This window comes from Ctenopharyngodon idella, chromosome 7, assembly GCF_019924925.1.
Source record: "Ctenopharyngodon idella isolate HZGC_01 chromosome 7, HZGC01, whole genome shotgun sequence".
Taxonomy (NCBI): domain Eukaryota; kingdom Metazoa; phylum Chordata; class Actinopteri; order Cypriniformes; family Xenocyprididae; genus Ctenopharyngodon; species Ctenopharyngodon idella.
In genome coordinates, this window is record NC_067226.1 from 4,795,937 (window position 1) to 4,819,274 (window position 23,338).

The 23,338-nt window shown below is 37.7% G+C and overlaps 1 protein-coding gene across 4 annotated transcripts in view; it reads left to right on the forward strand.

The window, feature by feature from the left end:
* The window catches only part of rras2 (RAS related 2), a 48,277-nt gene that overhangs the window by 5,999 nt on the left and 18,940 nt on the right, over positions 1-23,338 (forward strand). The window contains exon 1 of one of the 4 annotated variants that reach the window (XM_051899069.1): positions 22,570-22,754. The exons of the other annotated variants lie outside the window; for them this stretch is intronic. Coding sequence (XP_051755029.1) covers positions 22,716-22,754 — 39 coding nt within the window. The 5' untranslated portion in view covers positions 22,570-22,715. Of the gene's footprint in view, positions 1-22,569; positions 22,755-23,338 lie in introns of those variants that run through there. 4 annotated transcript variants of the gene reach the window in all.

The following is a 23,338-nucleotide window of genomic DNA, read 5'->3' on the forward strand; positions in this document are numbered from 1 at the left end:
TCCCACAATTATGAATAGACATCGAAACAAAAACAAAAAAAAACATCTAATTTAGTAGAGGTTCTGACAAAATATTATTTGCTGGACTAATTGCCGGAAAATTTTTAATTAATTTGAATGAATTATTTAAAAAATTGTTCTGAATATATGAATGACTCATTAATAAATACTTGTTTCATTACTGGATGAATCAGGGTTTAACGAATCTTTTTGAATGAATGATTTAATGACAAATTCACTTGTTGCCACCTAGTGGCGTAACAAGGTAATTTATACAACAGTTATTTCAAGTGCCACATTAGTTTCGATTTGCTCTATTTTGATCGCTATCTGATGTCCAGTGTTTATATCCTAACTGTAAACTTTTATCTTAGTACTTCTGTGATAATTTGAATATTTGGCAGCTATTTCGGGCATCCAAGACCAAGTCCTATATCTGTTTGAATGGGGGAATCCTGGAATCTCAGAAACTGCTTGGCAAACTCACAATTAAATAACATATTTCAAAAAAGCAACAAAATCTGACATGAACTGTCCCATAAATGTTGTTTCTTTATGCTCAAATAGCGTTAAAAAAAGCTTATTTTTCAGGCTAGACGAGCCAATGCGCATGTGCAGTCCTAAGCGCGAGTCTCAGGTTTCTATGGGAACCGGAGCTTCTAACGACAGCTGCAGTGACGCAATGACTTTATTCAATCAGCGATTGGCTCTTTTACTTGGAAGGGGGGGGACATATTCTGTATTGCGCATTGCAGTTTCTCCCATTCATAACTAATAGGAGTGAAGCGTCTTTCTATATAGTCTTTGAAATAACTACTGTGTGGTTCAAAACTGCTTTCTCTGGATCAGCGGCAGCACGAACACAGATGTGAATGTTCCGGTAGGATTTTTGTCAAAGGTTTAATAGACACAGGCGATTCGTTGTCATTAATAAATAAGATCGCGTGGGTGTTTGAATCGAGATTGCGATCTTTTTACGATTAATCGTGCAGCTCTAGTTGAGGGATGCTAACTGTTTGGATTTTTTGATATTCAGCTGTATCTGCACAACATCACATAAAAAGGGGTTGATTTCCTTAAAGGCTCACTGAAGTGTCGAAGTGTGTTGACGTAGTTTCCACTGAAACAGGAAGACAAGCGTTTAGTTTATATCACAGCTCGGCCAGAGCCGTTGAGCTTGGACCGGAGCAGACTGTGTGCACTCTGCGGCGGTTCGCGTGACACTAACGTGAAACCAGACTTCATTCGCCTCAATGGAAAGCATATTTACACTTACGTCTTAATCTTTCCCTATCCCCTATATAGTGCACTATGTGCCTTTCACCATATAGAAAATAGTAAATGTGTGAGCAAGTGACCGATTTTAGCTGCAGCTTCAGCGTCTATTTATAATGTAGGGGGCTGGACATTTTAGATTCTAGAGAGCATTTGATTTGTCAGAAAATCTGATGAGAAGCTGAAGTGCAGGGTGATGTCATCAAAACCGTTGATCCATATTGGCAGAAGTGCAAGGAGACTGTAAGTTTTGAATGCTTATATCTTCTAAATTTTGTCATTGTTGATAGTCTAATAGATAATCTTAAGGCTAACATATCCATACTAAAAGCCAAATTTTGATTTCATGGTGACTTTAAGCTGTTCTTTTAGATTTAGAATCGTGTGCTGTGGATTAAAAGAAAAGTCTTCATAAAGAAATTTCTGTCATCATTTACTCACCCTCATGTTGTTGCAAACCAGTACAGACTTACTTTCTTCTAGGCCACAAAAGAAAAATCATACTGATCATTTAGGGAGGTTTTCAAGCTTAAAAAAATGATAACAGCACCATAAACGTGGTTTATTTGATTCATACACTATATTTGATATCTTTTGAAGTGTTAGGATAGCTTTCAACTCTCTACAATGCGAGTAAATCGCTCGCATATGCGACCAAATTTCACACTAGCGGACTAAAAATGTCTTTAATTAGCCAATATATTGAGAGCCCTCTGTCGCATTCCCTCACACACGCGCTCACCGTGAGAGAAAGAGAGAGGCTTAAGCCATGTAAAGAGAATTGATGCGCTAGATATAAATGCAGGGCTCAACAATAAGGACTGCCCGATGGCCAAGAGTTGACGGAACTGTCACTACCCCGATCGGGCCAATGCTGTATCGTCATGAAAGTTTGATATTTGCACATGTTTTTAAGCTTTGCCAATTTAAACATTCAGGCGCAGCACACAAATACTGAATTGAGTTCTTTTACGTCGTCTTGCGCTTGAACAGGCAATTTCCATTGTTCTTGCATTCCATGTAAAAAGTCTGGAGAGTAAAATAAAGACTTTACTAGCCAATGGCAACTTGAGCTTCAGTGTGTCCGTACTCTGTAGAGGGTTGGCTTTGTGTGACAAACAGACTGAAATTTAAGTTGTTATTCTCTGAAAATCTTAAAACCAGCCTTAGCCCTCCTTGTTGCATTCGTGAGAGAAGCAGTGATCTTTGATTTGTGAATTAATCATTTAAGTCAGATCTTTTATTTTTTTATTAAATCGGATGGTGTAGTTCACAAAACAGGTCTGAATGATGAATGTCTGAATGCCTGAATTTCGACTAATGCAAATTCAGCTTGCTGACTCATTGCTCCTGTCTCAGTGGTGATCAACCCACTGGAGGGGAAGATTGTCAGTGAAATAAAGACTCAAATGTTCATGGAAATTATTATTATTCATATTTTTTTGCGTGAACTTTTCCTTTAAGCAAATCACTATGTCCCCACAATTGGTTTGACAGTAGTAAGTGTGAAGGCCAGTGTGTGGGAGGCTGTGTGTTTGAATGAAGCAGCTAAAAAAGTGAGAGTATAGCTAGAGGTTGTTTTGTAGACTGCAGACTCACCTGGTGATTTCTCACACTGCTGTACTGATAAAAACACACACATTGACTGTACTGATAAACATGCTACTATATAAGGATCTCTCAGCTTTCCCATAACTTCTCAACATTTCAAAAGTTTAAGAAATAAATACTGTTATTCAAGGATGGATGAAATTGATCAAATAAAGACATTTATAATTTTATAATGTTACAAAAGATTTCTATTTCAAATAAATGCTGTTCTTTTGAACCTTCTATTCATCAAAGAATCCTCAAAAAATGACCATGATTTCCACAAAAATGTTCAGCAGCACTGTTTTCAACAATTATAATAATAGGAAATCTTGAGCACCAAATCAGCATATTAGAATGATTTCTGAAGGATCATGTGACACTGAAGACTGGAGCAATGACTGCTGAAAACTCAGCTTTGCTATCACAGGAGTAAATCACATTTTAAAATTTATCTATGCACCATTTGACCGTTTTTTAGTTTTATTTTGGCCGATCTCTATTCCGGACTTGCACACAAATTGCATCGCAATCATTTCCTAAAATTTAATTTGTGTGGAAATATTACGAAGTCTGTAAACAGAGGTCAGGACATTAACACAGGCCAGAGACAGGACATGCTGAAGATGGATGCAAAAAGTAGAGAAAATACTGTACCAGGCACAGCAAACTCACTGTTCGGGATGCTCGATATATAGGAAGAAAAATATAAATATTGAACAAGCGCAAGAAGACTGTGCTGTTATCTGTGCTGCGCACACATCCAAAACGTGCACACAGAAAGCTGCCTCTCATACTAAATAGTGCGCAATACTGAACTGAGTTCTCGTCCACATCTGTTTATAAATACACAAAAAATATATAAAAATATCCTCATATACACAGTCGGTTATGTCTTAAGTGAATGTAATTTAGCTATATACGTTATTTTATATTTGATTACAGTTTCTGTCTGGACGATATTGATTAATTGAACATTTTACCTCGATTACGATTAATGAACGATTTTTTTTTTTTGCCCTCATAGTTTACAGACAAGGTTTGTACTGTAAATATGCTTGACTATTAAAGGTGGGGTATATACGTTATTTTATATTTGATTACAGTTTCTGTCTGGACGATATTGATTAATTGAACATTTTACCTCGATTACGATTAATGAACGATTTTTTTTTTTTGCCCTCATAGTTTACAGACAAGGTTTGTACTGTAAATATGCTTGACTATTAAAGGTGGGGTATTTTTTCTTAATGAAAGAGTGCTCTCACATAACAGCTCACTTTCAGCAATTATTTTGCCTATGGTTCGTAACGTTTCTTACAGATTTCTGCTCGTTGTAAATCAGATACAGATAAATTAGCACAGTACCAGTACATTTATTTGAATGCATTAATGAGAGAGCGATTGCGTGTGTGAATTAGTCATACTGTCTCTCCATTAATTGTGAAGCTGTGGGTTGTAAGTAGTTACTTCAAAAATAGAAAAATATATGCTATAACTTTTGAATTTCTAAGGTACTTTAATAATAAATCACAGCGCTCCTCTCTGTGTGCGCAATCTTTACGTGATGTGCAGCTACTGTCTGTATGAGTGTTTATGGTTCTGAATTTCGGTTTCGATTACTTTTCGATTAATCGTCCAGCCCTAGTTTCTGTACCTGAATACCTAAAAATCTTAAAACACCTTATTTCAATCGTATCTTTGTTCAGTTGCATTTATTTGTGTGATTGCTAATTTATTTATCATTTTTCATTACTGAGTGTTTGCTTGTCTTTAATAATGCTTGAAATTTTTATTAGTTAGGCTAGTTGTTTTTGCCATGGTATTTTTAAACCATAAGTTCCTTGTGTAAGTGTTCTTTAGCCTGTTGATTTTTTTGTTCATGTTATTCAGCTACAATTAAATGTTCTGCAATAAGACTTAGAATAAATGTGAAAGATTTCTAAGTTTTTAGAATCGATAAGCAGAAGTGGAATCGGACAGAATCGGAATCGATAAGGAATCACAGTGATAAACAGAATTGTCTCTGACCACTGGAACCCCACAAACACCTATGAGCTGAATCATAGTTAATGTCTACTTGTCTGATGTGACACTCTCTGGTGTGGTTGTCAGCTCAAGCCAACAAGTGCACTAGCTAAATAATGTTAGTTGTATGCGTACTTTGTCATTTAGCACAGAAAATTTTGAAAAATGTGATTGTCAGTTTGTAAGGGGCCTGTTTTTGTTTGTCTTGTGAGCACGTTAGCACATTATGGAAATTGGTCATCTTGGTGGTGTTCTTTCTCTTTTCCCCATATAATTTCTTATCTAGTGTGTCACACTAATAATATGACATTTTGTGGGTTGTTGTTGACTTGTCACTTGCTCACATTTGGATGATTACAGAAACATTGTAGCAAGATACCTCTTATGGCCTTGATTTGGGTCATCTAGATTAAAGGCATAGTTTGTCTAAAAATGAAAATTCAGTTATAAATTTCTCACCAAACCTGTATGACTTACTTTCTTCTAGTGTTGTCAAAAGTACCGTTACTTCAGTACCAAGTCGGTACTGAAATTTACAGATACCAGCTACCAGATACCTGATACCAGCATTTCTGTAGTACCGGGAGTACCGAGTATTCAGGTACATTCGGTTCCCACTAATTGGGCTGTGCCAGTATTTTACATGAATATGACACGAGTGAAGCGCAAAGCTTTGTTTACAGAAGAAATAGGCTAATAGGTTAGCAAATAAATGTGACATCGCAGCCATGGAAACATTTTGGTTCATGCCGAATGAGAGAGGTACGTCATACATTTAAGCTTTGTCGGCTTTGTATTCTGTTTTGCGAATCGCGATCTGGTCACCCGATTAGCAGAGAATTTAACAATATTCCATTAGTTTTTCCACTGAACATGGGCCTATTATATTTGCATTCTTTATTGTGGTAAAGTAGAAAAAACACAGTAGGACAGAAACCTTTTTGCTTGCACGTCAATTTCTATTTAACACAGTTTGTGCTTGTTATTAGACTTCATAAGGCGTGTCAAGTTTATTTGTATAGTGCGTTTCACACATACCAGTGATTTGTAGTTTCGCTTTCTCTGGCAGCGCTAAATCAAACATAGCCTGAATGTCTGAAGATAAAACTCGCTCTTCAGACCTTTTACAACAAATGTCAGTTGCTTGTAACATCAGGAGATCACATGAAGATATTATTAAAGAGAAATAGTCTCTTTCCTGCTTGTGTCCCACATCCCTCTCAAAGCGCAGAGCGGTGGGCTATATGACTAAACAAATGTTTTTTAGAATAATACTTAACTTTCTTATTATTTAGGTTACCATTATTTACTGATATTTATTTCATATTTTTACAGGCTGTACGGTGTTGTTTCATTGAAGGAATAGCTAAAATAAACACGCACGTCTGTTACAAAATGGATGTTTAAGCATTTGTTTATTTATTTTTTTATATTTCAAAATTTATTTCATTGAGGTATATACACACACACACACACAAACAAACATACACACACATGCTTCAAATATTTATATGTATGATTACCATCATATTTAATATGTTTTTAAAAATAGGCTAGTTAAATAAAATAGTAAAATAGCTCCAACAGATTTTCCTGTGGTACCGAAATTGGTACCGAGAACCGTAAAATTGTACTGGTATTGGTACCGACTACTGGAATTTTGGTACCGTGACAACACTACTTTCTTCTGTGGAACTTAAAAAAGATATATTGGTAACCAAACAGTTTCGGCTCCCATTGACTTCCATTGTATGGATAAAAAAAAGTCAATGGTGATTCACAAAATACTAGGGGTATAACAATATATCGTGTCACAATACATCGCAATACAAAAATGCAACAATATGTATTGTGGATAGTGACAATCTGTATTGTGTATAGTTCACCCAAAATGAAAATTACTCTGTGGGGAAAAAAATCAAGTTTACAGAGTTTTAGTGTCAGTACTACATTAAACTACTATATATACTGTTGAATATAATGTATAATAATGTAATGGGGGAATATGTGTGGGTCCTAATAATGCCTAATGTTTTGTGTTACCAGTAAAAAGTGGCCTACATTATTTTAAATATATCTAGTCAGTGACAGAGTGCAAGCATATTTGTCTAAAATAAATTTGAGTTTCAGCTTCAGAATCATGAATATTTTTATTCTGGTGTCACCACTGACACCAACGAGGGACAAGCGATCAAGAAAACGATGATCGCAGTGACTTTAAAAAATATATTTCTTTTTTTTCTGATTGGTTATTACAGCATTTTGGGCGGCACCTGAGGTCTGATTGGTTAGGACAGCATGCCGTCCAGACCAGCGAAATAGCGTACAGTGAAGCCTGGAATCACTTTGATCATGAAAATGCAGTTAAGTGACAGATGTGCAGCGCCAATCTGCATGACATTATAATGAGAACACTATTGTAATAGGATGTTGTAAATTCTTTAAAGGGACAATTCACCCAAAAATTACTTGATTAGTCATCAAAATAATCAACCGATTTACCAATTACTGAAACAATCTTTAGTGACAACTCTAGATGATATTATTAATAATCCAGCAGTGTTATTTTTTTCTCATCATTATTTTCAACAGTAGGCCTATTAAAATAGTTTCTTGTCATGGCTTCGAAAACGCAAAGGAATGTGGCTGTAATTACTTGATAAAGTAGATGCAAATACAGTTAAGTGCAAGATGTGCAGCACCAATAATGGCAACATTATAGAATGTTGTGAATTCTTTGTGCTTTAGTTGCCTGTGTTTCAGCGCGTTGTTACGGGAAGAGTCCATCCACAACAGGAGTAACAGTTTCTGGCTAGCAGGTAACTTAGTTCACGTTCACTTGCATTTGCATCCTTTTGTGCAGATACAAGTTATAATGTTAGGTTTATGTTGTGTATACCCAAAGTCCCTTTCAAGGAAAGTCTGTTCACTTGGCGGCCATATTTGCAATGCCTCCGGCCAAGCCCTGTCTATTTGAATGGAGGAATCCTGAAATCTCAAAAACTGCTTGGGGAACTCAAAATTAAATGACAAATTTCAAATAGGCAACAAAATCTGACATGAACTTTTCCATAAATGTTGTTTCTTATGCTCAAATAGAGTTAAAAAAGCGTATTTTTCAGGCTAGACGAGCCAGTGCGCATGTGCAGTCCTAAGCGCGAATCTCGGGTTTCTATGGGAACCGGAGCTTCTAACAACAGCTGCAGTGACACAATGACTTCATCAATCAGTGATTGGCTCTTTTACTTGGAAGGCGGGACGTATTCCGCCATATTGCACGTTGCAGTTTCTCCCATTCATAACTAATAGGAGTGAACAGTCTTTCTATATCTATAGTCTTTGGTATACCTGATTAATCTCATATGTGTCATATAGACTGGGCTTCAGTTTACTGATGTTCATTAACTCTTCAGCTTCACTTTATGCAGCTATTCCTTTTAGAAGTTTCTTTTTTGAAAATTGATGCATTACTGTTAATCTAGCAGTGTTATTTTTCTAGTCATATTTTCATAGACATATTTTCATGTCATATTTTTATTTTTCAACATTTATTTTTATTATCGCCATGACGGACATGGCCCGTCCCCCGCACACGCCCCGCCCCTGAGTATTTGAATACTCGTTTTTGAGACCTATCAGTACTCGAAATGAAAAATTACCAAAATGCCCATTCCTACTGAAAACCATGAGACACTTGACGTTTCAGAATTCTTTGATGAAAATAAAGTTCAAAAGCACAGCATTTTTTTTAAAATATAGTTGTGTGTTTTTTTTTTTTTTTGGGATAGTGTCTTTACTGTCACTTTTGATCAATTGAATGCATCTGTCTATTTGCCTGTCTGTCTTTAATTATACTTTAAATTTTATTTGACACAATAACAAACCCACAAACTGATATTTTAGATCTGGAGCACAGCACTCACATGTAAAGCATTATTTAATTCAATAAATGAATTGAATTAAATGGATTTAAGTGGAAAAATTAAATCATAAAAATATATATCAGGACCTCTTTTTAATGAATAGTATCTTGAGCAGACCAGAGCCAGGAACTGCTACATGAGGCCTCTGCTTTATCAACATGATCTCATGAGAATATGTGTGTATTTTTACGTAAAGTGTGGTTCTACCACCCGTACATTTACTTAAGTTTATACACAGGAAAATGTACAATATTGACGTATTGACAGCAATAAAACGTAAATTCCAAGTGTGAATGTGTATGAATTCCCATGTATTAATATTAAAATCGTGGCATTGCTTTGATTCTGTCGTATTCAATTGTCACATCAATACATGTTTTTAGTCGCATTTATTAAATGCAGTTTATTCATTTACTTAATATAACATTTCTGTTTGTGACTCATTTCGGAGGATTACATAATGTTAAACAAGACTACACTTTAAAACCTTGAAATGAATAACATTTCTGTAATTGTTTAACCATTTTGTAATATTTAGTTTGTTTGCTGTGAGACACAAAAGGTGTTTTCTCCTATGCAGTGACTGACAATACATAAGAAAACACAACAAAAATTCACAAATCACATCAATGTTTATTTGTTTTAGTTCGCTGTACTCCAAATCTTTTGTTTGCAAGGAACAGATCCAAATTCAGCCCTCTATCCGGCGATCTTCACCTTCATTCTCAGCAGGGACCATCACACTCGTTATGATTCAAATTTGAAAGTTGTGTCCTCGAGATGCATTACGACATGGTTTACGGCACTGATATCGAAGCGCTCATTGGCTCTCACCTGCTTCATCACAGATTGCGACATGCCGTGTTTCAGTGGATTGACATTTGAAATGAGCGTGCGCCTTCACGACAGAAGCCGGATTCATATTTTCATGGATTAAAAACTTAAATTCTGCTCTGTAACCCATAAACTATTACCTCCAGAGAGGACTGCGACTCATTATCATTTGAACTATTTTTGGTACCACTTTTGACATTTTCGCAATAAATAAATTATTGTGAGTACGCTTGTTTGTCTGTTGTTCTTTTATTTATAACAGTGCGTAGTTTTAAGAAATGGTTATGGCTCAAAATATCGTTTTAATGCTATATTGTTACTAAATTTGTCATTTTCCTACACATCCATTATGTTTTATTCTTTTAATATTCTGTATAAAATGGGAATGTTTAGGTTCGGGATTTAGGGAACTTATCTTACATTTATCTATAAAATGATAAAAGGGAAATTATACTTATATCTTTATGACAACATGAAAGATTCGTAAATATTTTACATTTTTTTCGCTGTAAAAGCGTAATAATGCTACGTTTAAATGCTGCCAATACGTCCATATTGTACGTTTCAGCACATATCCAAACGTACAAAAATTTACATTTTGTGTCTTTGAAAGTTACGTGTTAATACCTACATATTAACAATGAGACCAGGCTGGCTTTATTTAAATTGAGAAAAAGGCCCATACGCCTCACCATGATCCTCCTATCTTTTTCCTTATATAAATCCATTGATTCAAACTAGCTCATTAGGCAGATGCTGTAAGCAAGAACTTCTTAAAGGGGTTCCGCTTCGTCCCAGCTGTAGCTTATCCACCGCTGTGCTGACTTATCCAGTTCTTTAATAAAGCACAGCGACAGGCCAATTCATCGCAGTGTCTCAGGAGGCTACACCTCATCATAAGAAATGGAGCACATGGCGTACCTCATTTACTTGCCTGTCTATTGTAGGTTACACACGCCCGGCTCATCTAATAATATACCTCTTGGTTGTTTTTCAGCCCTCATTTAAATGAAGTCACTCTTTTCTGATTTGCCTTACTACTGAAAACACCGCTCTGCACTGGTTAGAGTAGCAGTTTTGCAGAAGTGGTAAGTTTTGGTTACATACGTTTTGAGTATGCGTGTTTTTGAAAGAGAGTTGTGTGACTCTTCACAAGAGGGGGAGGGTATGTAGGCTGTGCGTCTGTGTTTGTCTGATGTTTGTTGAGTGGCGCCCACACACATCTCTCGCTCGCATACCGCCTCTTTCGTTAACTTCTGTGGCTTTTATGTGGCTCGCGTTCTTCTGAGGTATCCTGTTTACTTTGCTAACTGCTGGATGAACATCTATTGACTGAATCATAACTCACACCTTGTCTGCTTTACGCTGTGCTCTGAAAATTATACCACACCTTTTCTATGTTTCTACTCTAGAAGAAAAATAACAACATTTCCATTGCGTAACAAACATGTAATCTGTGGTATGTTTGTATGAGTAGATTTTGAAGTTAAACAATGCTTTACTTGGAATCGTTTTTTTTTTCTTCCAAAAAGACTATCAAAAGTTTGTATTTCTATTACGCTAACCGTTTATTAGTTTTTAAGTAAGGGGAATAAAAGGAGATCTGTCATGTCGAGCAGTCTGCACAGCATCTGCTGAGCATATTCATATGTCTGACATCTGATTTATTATCTGCTTATAGATATATCTGACATTCAATTACAATCAAAAGTCTCAGAAGGTTTCTTTAATCAGTTGGAATTTGTGTCTGTTCTACAACAAACATGGTATTTTTTACTTCTACGTAAGACAGTCAGTTGATTCAAAATTTTAAAATTAAATGTTATAACATTAATCGCATGATATGCTGATAATTAATCTAATCAGTAACAAATAATTGCAATATCAGTGTTTGCAGAGAAAATACTCGATTGATGTAATTGTGAATTAACTGACCTTACAAAAAGTAACTTTTGGAATCATTATGTTGTTTTATTAATGTATAATTGACCACAGCAATTCATTTTGCAGTAAAGATTGGCAGTATGTCCAAGGTAGACATGTGTTCACACAGGACGTGTTCTTGCTTCCGGTCTACACTATTTTTTTTTTTTTTTTTTTTTAATGTTATTCTATGTACATGTGACTGACACTGTTTTTTTTTTTCAGCATCAGGATCTCTGTTTTTATATACACTGCATTAAGTTCAGAAGTAGTTCAACTTTTAAAAACATGCTTTTAGACACCTGTTTTCTGTTGCATTATATTACCGGACGTCCACCGCTTTTTCTAATGCTAAAACGTGTAAATTGCAAAAATATACTTTAAGCTTGAATTGCTCTGATGGTAGGACCATTTCTGATTAGGGAATATATATACACTACTGTTCAAAATTTTGAAGCAAGATTGTTTTTTTTGTTTGTTTTTTTTTTAAGAAATGTGTACTTTTATTCAGGGATGACATTTAATTGATCAAAAGAGAAATTAAAGATATTTATAATGTTACAAAAGGTTTCTATTTCAAATAAATTGTTCTTTTCAGTTTTCTATTCATCACAGAATAACGGTTTACACTAAAATAATAAGCAGAACAACCAGTTCAAAATGAATTATAAGAAATGATTTATTGCAAATCAGCATATTGGAATGGTTTCTGAAGGATCATGTAAAAGTTACTTTTTAAAAATATATTAAAATAGAAAACAGTTACACCAGTTATCTTAAATTGTAAAGCTATTTCACAATGTTGCTTTTCCCCCGTATATTGAATCAAATAAATGCAGCCTTGGTGAGCATAAGAGACCTATTTCAAAAACATTTAAAACATTTTACCTTATTTATTATTATTTATCTCAAAATATTAAAACGTAAATTTATGTGTGTATATTTATATTTAATCATACTAAAATAGTGCTTAAAGACTCACGATCGAAATATCTGCCGTAGTAACGGTTCTCTATTCTATTCTTGCAAGCTGGTTGAAAAGTTATTTGCTTTCTGAAGCTGGGTGGGTCACAATGCAAGTCTCTATTGCGGCAGTAAGTGTGGAACAATCGCACGCAGGAGGGATGTTGTGAAAGTGCTGACCTGATATCACACCCCCAGACCATTGCAGTTGCTCAACCCCCCCACTCTCTTTTAGTCTTTTTTTCATTGTGCTGTGGAGCAATGTTTAAGCCTTTTGGCATTGCCTGCCCTGATGATTTTCCACACAGGCACGTGCCACGAGGTCAGTGGCTTTATAGTGGGCTTTGATGAAGTTACAGTTCAGCTGCTCAGTAAGTCACTGAGCTCATGGCGCCTTCCCCCGGAAGTCTGGCCAGTGAATCGGCACCCCTTCCCTGCATTCCTCATGTGCCCTCAGTATGCATACATACCTCACTCTGTCCCCCAGTCTATCCCTAGCCCAGCAACTTCAGCTGACCATCACAGACCATTTAAAGTTGGCATGAAATGAAAATTCACCTTGTCTGTTTTCTAAATGCATGTTATTGATCATAAACGAGCCAGCCATTATTTTTGGCTGTATATACACAGAGCTGGACATTAACTTTTTTGCTCAACAGCCACTGTGGCTACTAGTGGTTTTCCAAAGTTACTAGGCAAACTAAAAAACTGCCATATAGATATTTTTAATATTATCTCATAATTTGGCAGCAGGTATATAGGCTGCTGTCACTTTAAGACTTGACACACAGACCCATTATACTGTTATACATGCTTTTTCTTTCTCAACTGTTTGTTTACTTAAAACATAACAATGTGTTTATGTGAATACTCACCAAGAACGGCATTTTGACGTAACATTACCATAGTTTCCGCCCACAACCAGTTGGACGCTATCCGCCATTTTCTCTGTGCTCGAGCAGCTGTGGTGTTCAAGCAGCATTCAAGTAAGAAATGTGTTCTTAATAAAGCTACTAAAATTAATTCAATCAAGAGCAGTGAGTGACTTTCTGTTTTTCTTTTGTTGTTTGATTCATATTAACAGCATACAGTGGCAAGAAAAAGTATGTGAACCACTTGCAGAATCTGTGAAAATGTTAATAATTTTAACAAAATAAGGGAGATAATAAAAAATGCAAGTTATTTTTTATTTAGTACTGTCCTGAGTAAGATATTTTACATAAAAGATGTTTACATGTAATCCACAAGACAAACAAATAGCTGAATTTATTAAAATAACCCCATTCATAAGTATGTGAACCATTGATTCTTAATACTGTGTGTGGTTACCTGAATGATCTACGACTGTTTGTTTGTTTTGTGATGGTTGTTCATGAGTCCCTTGTTTGTCCTGAGCAGTTAAACTGAGCTCTGTTCTTCAGAAAAAATCTCCAGGTCCTGCAGATTCTTCAGTTTTCCAGCATTTTTTGCATATTTGAACCCTTTCCAGCAGTGACTGAATGACTTTGAGATCCATCTTTTCACACTGAGGACAACTGAGGGACTCAAACACAACTATTAAAAAAGGTTCAAACATTCACTGATGCTCCAGAAAAAAACATGATGCATTAATAGACGGGGGGTGAAAACATTTGGAATTTAAAGATCAAGGTAAATTGTATTTAATTTGTCTTCCGGGAAACATGAAAGTATTTTCTGTTGCTTTCGAAGGGCAGTACTAAATGAAAAAAAAATGATATTCAAGCGAAATAAGAAAAATTTGGACCTCTTCATCCTGTTCAAAAGTTTTCACCCCCCGAGTCTTAATGCATCGTGTTTACTTCTGAAGCATCAGTGAATGTTTGAACCTTTTTTAATAGTTGTGTTTGAGTCCCTCAGTTGTCCTCAGTGTGATAAAATGGATCTGAGTTTTTGAAATAACCTTGTGTTTATTTGACAGTTTAATCGCAATAACACATGAAAGACAACTTAGTTTAACACTCAAGGGATGCCCTGTTTGACATCCAGCTCTCTTAGCACATGCGTTGGGTGTGTGCGTGCTCAGAAAACCACATATCAGAAGTTTAGACTGATATGGATTTAAGGGTGTACTCACACTAGGCATGGTTGCCTTCAACCCGAGACCGAGTGCGATTGTCCCCCCCCTCCCCACTCCCCCGCTGGCCTGCACTCACACTGCAACTAACGTTCTGGGCCAGAGCACGCTTACGTCATATACGATGCAACTTTTTGAATGGAAGAAAACAGGAAGAAATGCTCTTTCATTAAGATACTGCCTAATATATTATAATTTATGCCGCGCATCGATTTTCACTTGCACGTATCAGAGGATTACAAAGGCAGCTGACGGTACTGAACCGCGCTCTGGCCCACCTCTTCCAAGTGGGCCAGGGCCTGCTAAACGAACTACGCCCGGGCACAGTTTGGAGCGATCACACTAGTCAAACGAACCGGGCTTTGGGGGTCAAACGCGCTCGGGCATGGTTCAGAGCGCCTAGTGTGAGTACACCCTAAAACGCATGCAGATGATAAACTCAAACTCAAAATCAAACAGATATCATGTTTTAGTTTTTAGTAGAGAATTCACAAGCTATTGGCTTCGCCCTCTGGGGTGGGGAGCAGGAGCTCGTTTGCATTTAAAGAGACACACAAAAACAGCCAGTTTTTCTCTCACTCAAAAATTGGCATTTTCAACATGGTATAATAAATGATTTGTAGGGCATTTTGAGCTAAAACTTCATAGACACACTTTGGGGACACCTAACACTTACATTAAATCTTGTAAAAAGGGGCATAATAGATGCCCTTTAAGCCTAATAAGTAGCAAAAAAGTAAAGTTATGCACAATCCTACACTGAAATTAAAGCCATGTAACCAACAATATTCATCTGGAGCAAATGAAACAAGTGAGTGAGGGAAGGCGGGTTTGTGTGTCAACTCGGTGTCGGAGAGATGAGAGAGCGAGAAAGCACAGCTGGTATTGTGTATCTATTCAGTGGCAAATGAGTATTGGAATCGTTTCAGATATTTCAGTGTCGATATGTATTGAAAAATCGATATTTTAACACTACATTGCACTTAGTTCATTATTCAAGATGCCTTTTTCAAAAACTACAATTAAAAAAATGTATATATTATATATGAAATTCACCCTGCCAAAGTGGCTAGTAGGAGTGACTGCGTTACACGCTATTGCTGAAATGTTAACGTCATTTTAAATATCATAACTCTTTATTCTGCTGAAACCCCAGACTTCTCTCTTGAGACATATGGCAGACTCTAATCATTTCATCCACATAAACCCTGCCCCTTTTTTATAATCGACTACAAGCTCACATGTTTGCTGTTAGCTATTTACTGTTGGAGTTCAGACAAACTGATGGTAATCCAATGCCATGGCTTCCTGAAATTCATTCACGTTGGAGTAGACAGAAACTGAGGATTTTAGAAATCCAGGCTCAGTGATTCTAATAATCCAATTTCCTGTGACCAGCCAAAGGCCTTTGTAGAGCAACAAATGAGGACTTTTCATAATATATTTTGTATAATCATTTAATATAATAGGTATTTGTGTAATCAGTTCTGCTGCTTGTTTAAAGCACACATCATCCAGTTCAAAATGTCATCTATATCCAACTGATCTGTATCACTGTACTGCAGGAGATCTTCCCAGTCTGCTGAATCTTGGGGTCCAGTCCACTTGGGCAGCCCAGTTGTCAGCGAGCAAGACAGGTTCAGTTTAGACCGCGCAGCTGTTGCAAGGCTGTCGCATAGAAAGAAGGGGGATGTAGAGCTCCTCGACAGGTGACAGACGTGTGTCTCACAGCCTGCTTCACGACCCGGAGAACATGTGGCCCTCTAGAACCACTTGGCCTCTGAGGACACATGTCAAGTGGGTCTGATAAACGTTTGGCAGAACCATCCAAAGCATTTGATATTTTTGTTTTGCAGGACTTGACCCCAGATTGCACTCGTATGTCTCTGGTTGTGGTATCCAACTCTAATCTTCAGCAACCAAAACATTCTTTCAGGATTAGGATCTAATTCCTTTGTCAGAATAGAGTGATGTTTTTTAAGAAGGATGAGCGTTTTGATTTAGCGTGATCCATATTAGTCGCCCCGGGTGTAAAAATGGTGTCTGGTTAAGAATTGTACTGCTCTCTCCTCTCTTTCTCAAGAAGGAGGGCTCATGAGGACAGTTGGTGCGTAGTGCCATTAGTTCTTATTTATTAGCAGCAGTCTGGTGCTTTAATAGCATTTCTGTTCTCTGTGTGTTGGGAGACTGCTGGCCTAAAACGGTAATGGTGCTGTATTTCTGTCAGGCTGCCAAGCAAAGATCTCATTCTGTTAGTCTTTCTGGAACAACACACAAGCCTCTCTTTAACTTCCAAAATACTGTAATACTACGTTGCCAGAAAGCTGTGTGAAGGTTTTTTTTTTTGATCAGAAGATTCCTCTTTTGTCCTTAGAAAGCCACGGTGGCAGTGGAATTGTGACCGTGTGGGTGGTTAACGTCGAGCAACCATAAAAGAAGGCTGTTTGATTGGGCGGGGGTCGAGAGGGTCGCAGCTCTCGGCCCTCTTGTGCTGCTGATAGTCGTTTTTGACACGGCTGGCTCGTTCCACATTCCAAGCATGTAATGACTGCGGTATGCTAACACATGACTTCATCCAACTCTGTGTCATGTACTTCCTGGAATCTGAAGCGGTCCGGTAATTAGTGCTGCTGGCCAAGGCCAGTATCACTATTAGTGTTGCTCATACTTAAGAGGTAAGAATTTGAACAAACTCTTAATCCAAACTATTAGATTTTGGTGCATAACTCATCCCACACTGTTTGTGCTACAATGCTCTGGCAACCTTATCATTGTGTTGACGAGTCAAGTCACATTAAAAAGTCAACTTTCTGTTTGTGAATGTTTCTCAGTATTGGTTTACTTGTGAGGAGTATCTTGAATCTAACTTGAAAGCCTCTGTGGCTTTTCTGCTATTCTGAAAACATCACATGGAAATTAATAGATGTATTAGATCACTCAAGCATAGGATATTTTTACTGCATTAGTGAAGTCACCAACTTACATGTGATGAATGAGGTCAAATAGTTAATTTTAACCATGGTCCATGACTGATTGGTTTTCCTGGCTAGCCAAGCAACGGCAACTGAAGTGTATTCCACTTTATCTTGTTGTGCCACTGAAAAGAGAATACCATAGTCCCTGCATTTAGGGACTGAAGCCAACCGAAACAAAAAGTCTGTTTTTCTCTTCGCAACAACAAAATCAGAGGCCACAGTGGCAGCCTAGCAACATTAGTGACTAAACTCTGGAGCTGGAGCACTCAGGGATGCTGAGAGTGTTTGTGCTTGATGAGTGTTGCTGTGCTTCTGCTCATTTTGGTGTGATTTAAAACAAAGCCAAATACGCTGGTGACAAGGAAGTGTGTTACACAACTGTAAACCAGTTCCTCAAATTGCGGTAATATATAGGCCATGACGTAGAGCGGTCAGACGTCAATTAAAAGTCAGTTGCGTGAAAAGAGCTCTTTGAGTGTGTTGAGTGGGGCGGTTGCTGGTCGTGTCTCTTTTAGGACCCCCCGGAGAGTTCAAACAGAGCGTTTAGACCACGCTGTTCTTTTGCCGCATGATTGAAGCCCTGAAACTATTGGTCAGCTCTCTCAGTCTCTCTGTTCTTTTAAACTCTGCAGGGATGCTCCTCATGTTGGCAAGGCCTCCATTGAACTAGTTCAGGTTTATGAAGCTCCTCTTCAAAAACACAGGTTCACAGGTGTCCTCACTACACAGACATCTGTGATGGTTTGGACTTGCCCAATGTTGTTTATGTGGTTTTGCGTGACTTTAATGTGAGTTTTTACTTTATAACAGGGCACCTGTAGATTCCTTCACCCACAGATGGGGGTTTTGATGCCTGACCAGCTGCTCTGAGGAGTTTCCAGGGGTTTCAGATGATTTGCTCAGACCACTGCTGGGAATGATCCATGACCCTGCTAGAATCCTTGATTACTTGCGGAAATAAAGAGTCGTGTCTTCTTATTCGTTCTGTTGGTTCAACTTTCAGCCTCCAGCTGCAGTTCATGTGATGAAAAAATGCATGGAAATGCATTTGCTTATCTGAAACACATGATGTCAACAGGAAGTTTACTGTGTCCCACAGCTGATTAGTTACAGAAGATGCAAGCAGTGAGAATTCAATTCCTGAAGTTGAATTGATGTACCAAACAGGATGCAGATTTGAAATTCAAATTTGAGCCAGTTCATTATCTGAAACACATGATGTCAACAGGAAGTTTACTGTTCCTCAGGTTACCCAATTGATAAGTTACAGAAGATGCGAGCAGTGAGAATTAAATTACTGAATTCAAATTAAATTTCAATTGAGGTAGCTAATGCAGATTCGAAATTTTGAAATGCAAGGAAGTAGAAATACAGTTAATCGAAATTCAAGAAATTCATACGACTGTTATTTCTATCCAGCAAAGCAATGTTTGTTGGCCAAAGTTGAATGTTGGCTCCACAAAGTTTAAAAATAGCTTAAAATGTAGTCTTAAAAGTCTTAAAAGAAATGATAGCTGTGTCTGAAATCGTGTACTTCAGTAGGTACTACATTTGTTGAAGAACTTTGCGACTGTTAAATGTATGTTCTGTATGTTCTATAAGTATATATATGTAGTATAAATGCAATCTGGACATATGACATCTGTTTTGTCTCTTCCCCCGCCATTCACGACTCCTCTCCTGTGGCCTCATGGTATAGTGAAGTGTCTATCAGATGTCCACTTTGGAGTCTTGGAGGAAGTAGTTGGTCATTTTCACGTTTTTTTTCTGCATAATATATACTAGGGAAGTAGGCATGCTCAGACGCAGGGCATGTGTTGATTGAATTTCTTTGAATTTCAATTTTGTGAATTCCTCTTTGGGTCATCTCAATTCAAATTCTAATTCAACTTCCTGTGGGGTGTGGCCAATTCAAGTTACAACTGAATTTAAATGGAGCCCGATCTGATTCTTTGTGCAACTCTGATCGTTTAACCTTAACTTTATGGTACACTACATCGTTATTGAGAACATTTACCAGAAACATTACGATCCCCTGTATTCTTTCAACAATTACTCCCTATACACTCCTTGTTCTTGTTCATATTGTTATTATTGAATGAACCTTTTTGGCTGTTGCATGAGCTCATGGGAAAAATAGGCGTTTCCCCAGGAAATGGAGGCTCTTTTGTGTGCTAGCCAGTCCGTACTGCAGGGAAATGCAGGCCCTGTACTCACAGTGTGGACACCACGCAGTCCATCTGCTTCATCTTAACCTTCTCATCACAGCTATTTGCCCGTGATTACTGACAGCTGCCAAAGGCCAAGCTCGTCCGCTAGCTTGTGTGGATGTCAGCTGTGCGAAGACCTATGAATGTTGAGAGGTCGTCATGGTAAAAGTTGAATAAGGAGATTGTTGGTTACAGGTTGCTCAGCATGATTGATATGCTTGACTGGTTTACAGGAAAGTGCTACAAACATGGCCTAAGGGTCAATGGCTTCAGGTAATCATTCAAAAAATTTTGCGTAACTGCAATTTGTCACATGTCCCTGACCTCTTTTACTGTCCTATTTTTCATCATGATTATCTACAAGACAAGGGTTCTTCTTGTAGCAGATGGTCTCAGACTGTAAGCTGGCACTGTTTGCAGTGGTCAGCTACTGTGATGAATTAATTCCTGGATGAATATGTCTCTTCTTCTCTCATTGTGTCCTGGAGCCCATAAAAATGAAAACCAGTTGGCATTGGCATTTTTAATTTAATTTTAACCTTCCCAGCAGTAGCTCCGTCTCATGGGAGCATGTATCCTAAATGTAATGAGCTGTATTGAATGGTAAACTAGATGACAATCCTGCATTGATGTGTAATTCAGCAGAAAAGTCGATGCAGTGGAGGAATATTTGTTGGTTACTGACCATTATATGAAAATTATCATCTTATTGTTATCGAGAATTTCAATGCTGGTGCTTTTCTATAAGTTTGTCTTGAGTGATTGTAACCAGCTGAGAAAAAAAAAAATCTAAAATTTATGTACAAATTTGAGTCAATTTCACCCATTCACAATATTCCAAGTCTTCAGAGGCCATACATTATATTTATGTCATATTTTCTATTTCAAGTATATATATATATAGGGGCACTTTGGATGGATGAATTTAAAAGAAAGTGGGTGCTTCTGTTTAAGGCCCGGCGTGATGCCCTCGAGGTGGATGTGATTTGGCTGCACAACGAAAGCCTGGCTTTAATTAAAGCAGCAGCACTCAGAGCAGGATCTCCTTGAATCTAACTCTGAGCCATACACCTCTCTCATCTAAATACACACCCCCTTACTCTACATACTCATATATACATATACGCACACAGTGAGAAACAGAGGTATAGGTGTGATGGATTTGCTTCATTCCTGCCACAGCTCAGAGCCTCTTTAGCCATGTCAGTGTGCATAGCATTTATTTGAGATGGAAATATTTTGTAACAATGTAAGTCTGTACTATCACTTTTGATCAATTTAATGTGTCCTTGCTTAATAAAAGTATTAAAGGGTTAGTTCAGACCCGTAAGACCTTCGTTCATCTTCGGAACACAAATTAAGATTTTTTTTATCCCCCATAGAAAGCAAAATAATTACCACATTCAAAGGTCCAGACGAGTAGTAACGACATCGTTAAAATAGTCAACGTGACTACGGTAGTTCAACCTTAATGTTATGAAGCGACGAGAATACTTTTTGTGCGCAAAAACAAAACAAAAATAATGACTTTATTCAACAATTTCGTTTACATTGTATAGACAGTGCAGGCTTCCATGTTCTACGTCAGGAACGATTTCACAGTGACATGAGATCTCACAGAGACTCGCAAGATCAAACGTGACTTGAGAAGAAAAACAAATGGAGGACAATCAACATTGTCAGCAGGCTCTTCTGCCACACGTTATGCTTTACAGTGAAAAACAAAATAGAAAAAAAAAGAATATGGGTGATCTTCTTTCTTAATACTCCACTTTCGAGGCATGTTTGTGGCTGCAAAGTTTTAGCTAAAGAAGCACGCAACATCCGGTAGGTGATGCTTGCTCATTCTCATTGGCTATTGCGGGTATTACGTCAGAGGCAGCCTGATCAAGTCGTGAATATCAAACATTTTTTTGATATTTATGATTTGAGAACGGGGACGCTCCGTCTCGATCGGGAGCAGTTAAATAATCGTAATGTCACCACACAATAGAGGATTTTTTGGACAAAAAATCGCTTGCCGACAAGCCTAGAAGCAAATCGGGCTTAAAATCTTCAAGTGTGTGGCCAGCCTAAGACTACAAACACCCCAGTCTGACTGCTGTTCATCGCATTGACTGTGGTTCACATCTTTTTTCCTAAACAAGGGCTTACTGTTCAAAGGTATGAATTCACTGGGTGGATAGAGGATGGATGAATGGATGGAGGGATATGTGGGTGTTGAAAAGCAGAAAGAAAGAGAAGTGACTGAAGTGGAAAGGAGGTTCCTTGTGTGCGGTGGGAGGGTGGGCGGAACGGGAATATCTCTTTTGTGAAATCATCACCACCCAGAGGACTGTACTTTGCTGGCTGCTAGCCCTGTAGGTGGAGTTTCCTTCCTTTAGGCCAAACGTTGGAGGTGCCCTGTTGGTTTCGACTCACTGGGGTGGGCCTTTTCCTCTGCTCTCCCAGAATGCTTTACGTCAGGTGGCTCAGATCACCCTTTATGGCAGCCGAGTTATATGACACACTTGGAAACTTTGGCTAGCACTCTTTAATTGGTATACCTTGGCACAGAGAGCACTTATAGAGCAGTCAGGGAGTTTGGAGGCCCCCCTAAAAAAAAAAAGGCTGAACTACATGACTGAAGTGTTTATAGCAGGCATCGTCTGCACTGGTATAGTCACAGAGCGGCACTTCTTCACACATGACAACAACAGCTCTGCTGAATTGTGTGGGCTAGATAGTAGCTTTGTTGAAAGGAAGAGCTGTGATTTGCATTTAGGATGGTTGTTTCTAAGAACAAACACTCTCTGTGGGAGAGTTTGTGTGTGTGTGTGTTTGTGTTTGTGTGAGGGCCAAAGCAGATGGACCCCCCACTGTTTGAGGTAGCCATTAGTTCTGGTCATTCATACATCTGATGAAGGTCAACTGGGACGTGCTGTCATGCAGAGCAAAGGTAGGACAGGTGGGCATTGGGTTGGCAATGCGTACAGGTGGACATTACTGAACAGCTACCCGCAGCTACTGTTTGACTTTGAACAAAGCTTGCATTTCAACCACAGACCCTCTATGCCTTCCCTCCCAACCAAAGCAGACTATATGTGGGTTTACTTAGCTATTTGGCTTGTCACTAGAAGTTGACTAAATCTGACCAAACCTCCTTTTTGACTTTTTTGGGACTTTTTTATGTTTATGAACTTTTTAGCACTTTTTTTAGGTTCATGGTATCATTTAAATAGCTTCACTACCATTAAAATGTTTTAAATAAATATTTTTATTCAGCAAGGATCCATTAAATTTATCAAGAGTAAAGAAAAGAATCCTGGGGGAAAAAATGTTAAGCAGCACAACTTTGATAATTCTTCAGCTCCTAATCAGCATATTAGAATGATTTCTGAAGGATCATGTGACACTGAAGACTGGTGTAACGGCTGCTGAAAATTCAGCTTTTCCATTACAGGAATAAAGTACATTTAAAAATTCAATTGATTTGAAAACCAGTTATTTCAGTTGCAATAATATTTTACAGTATTATTGTTA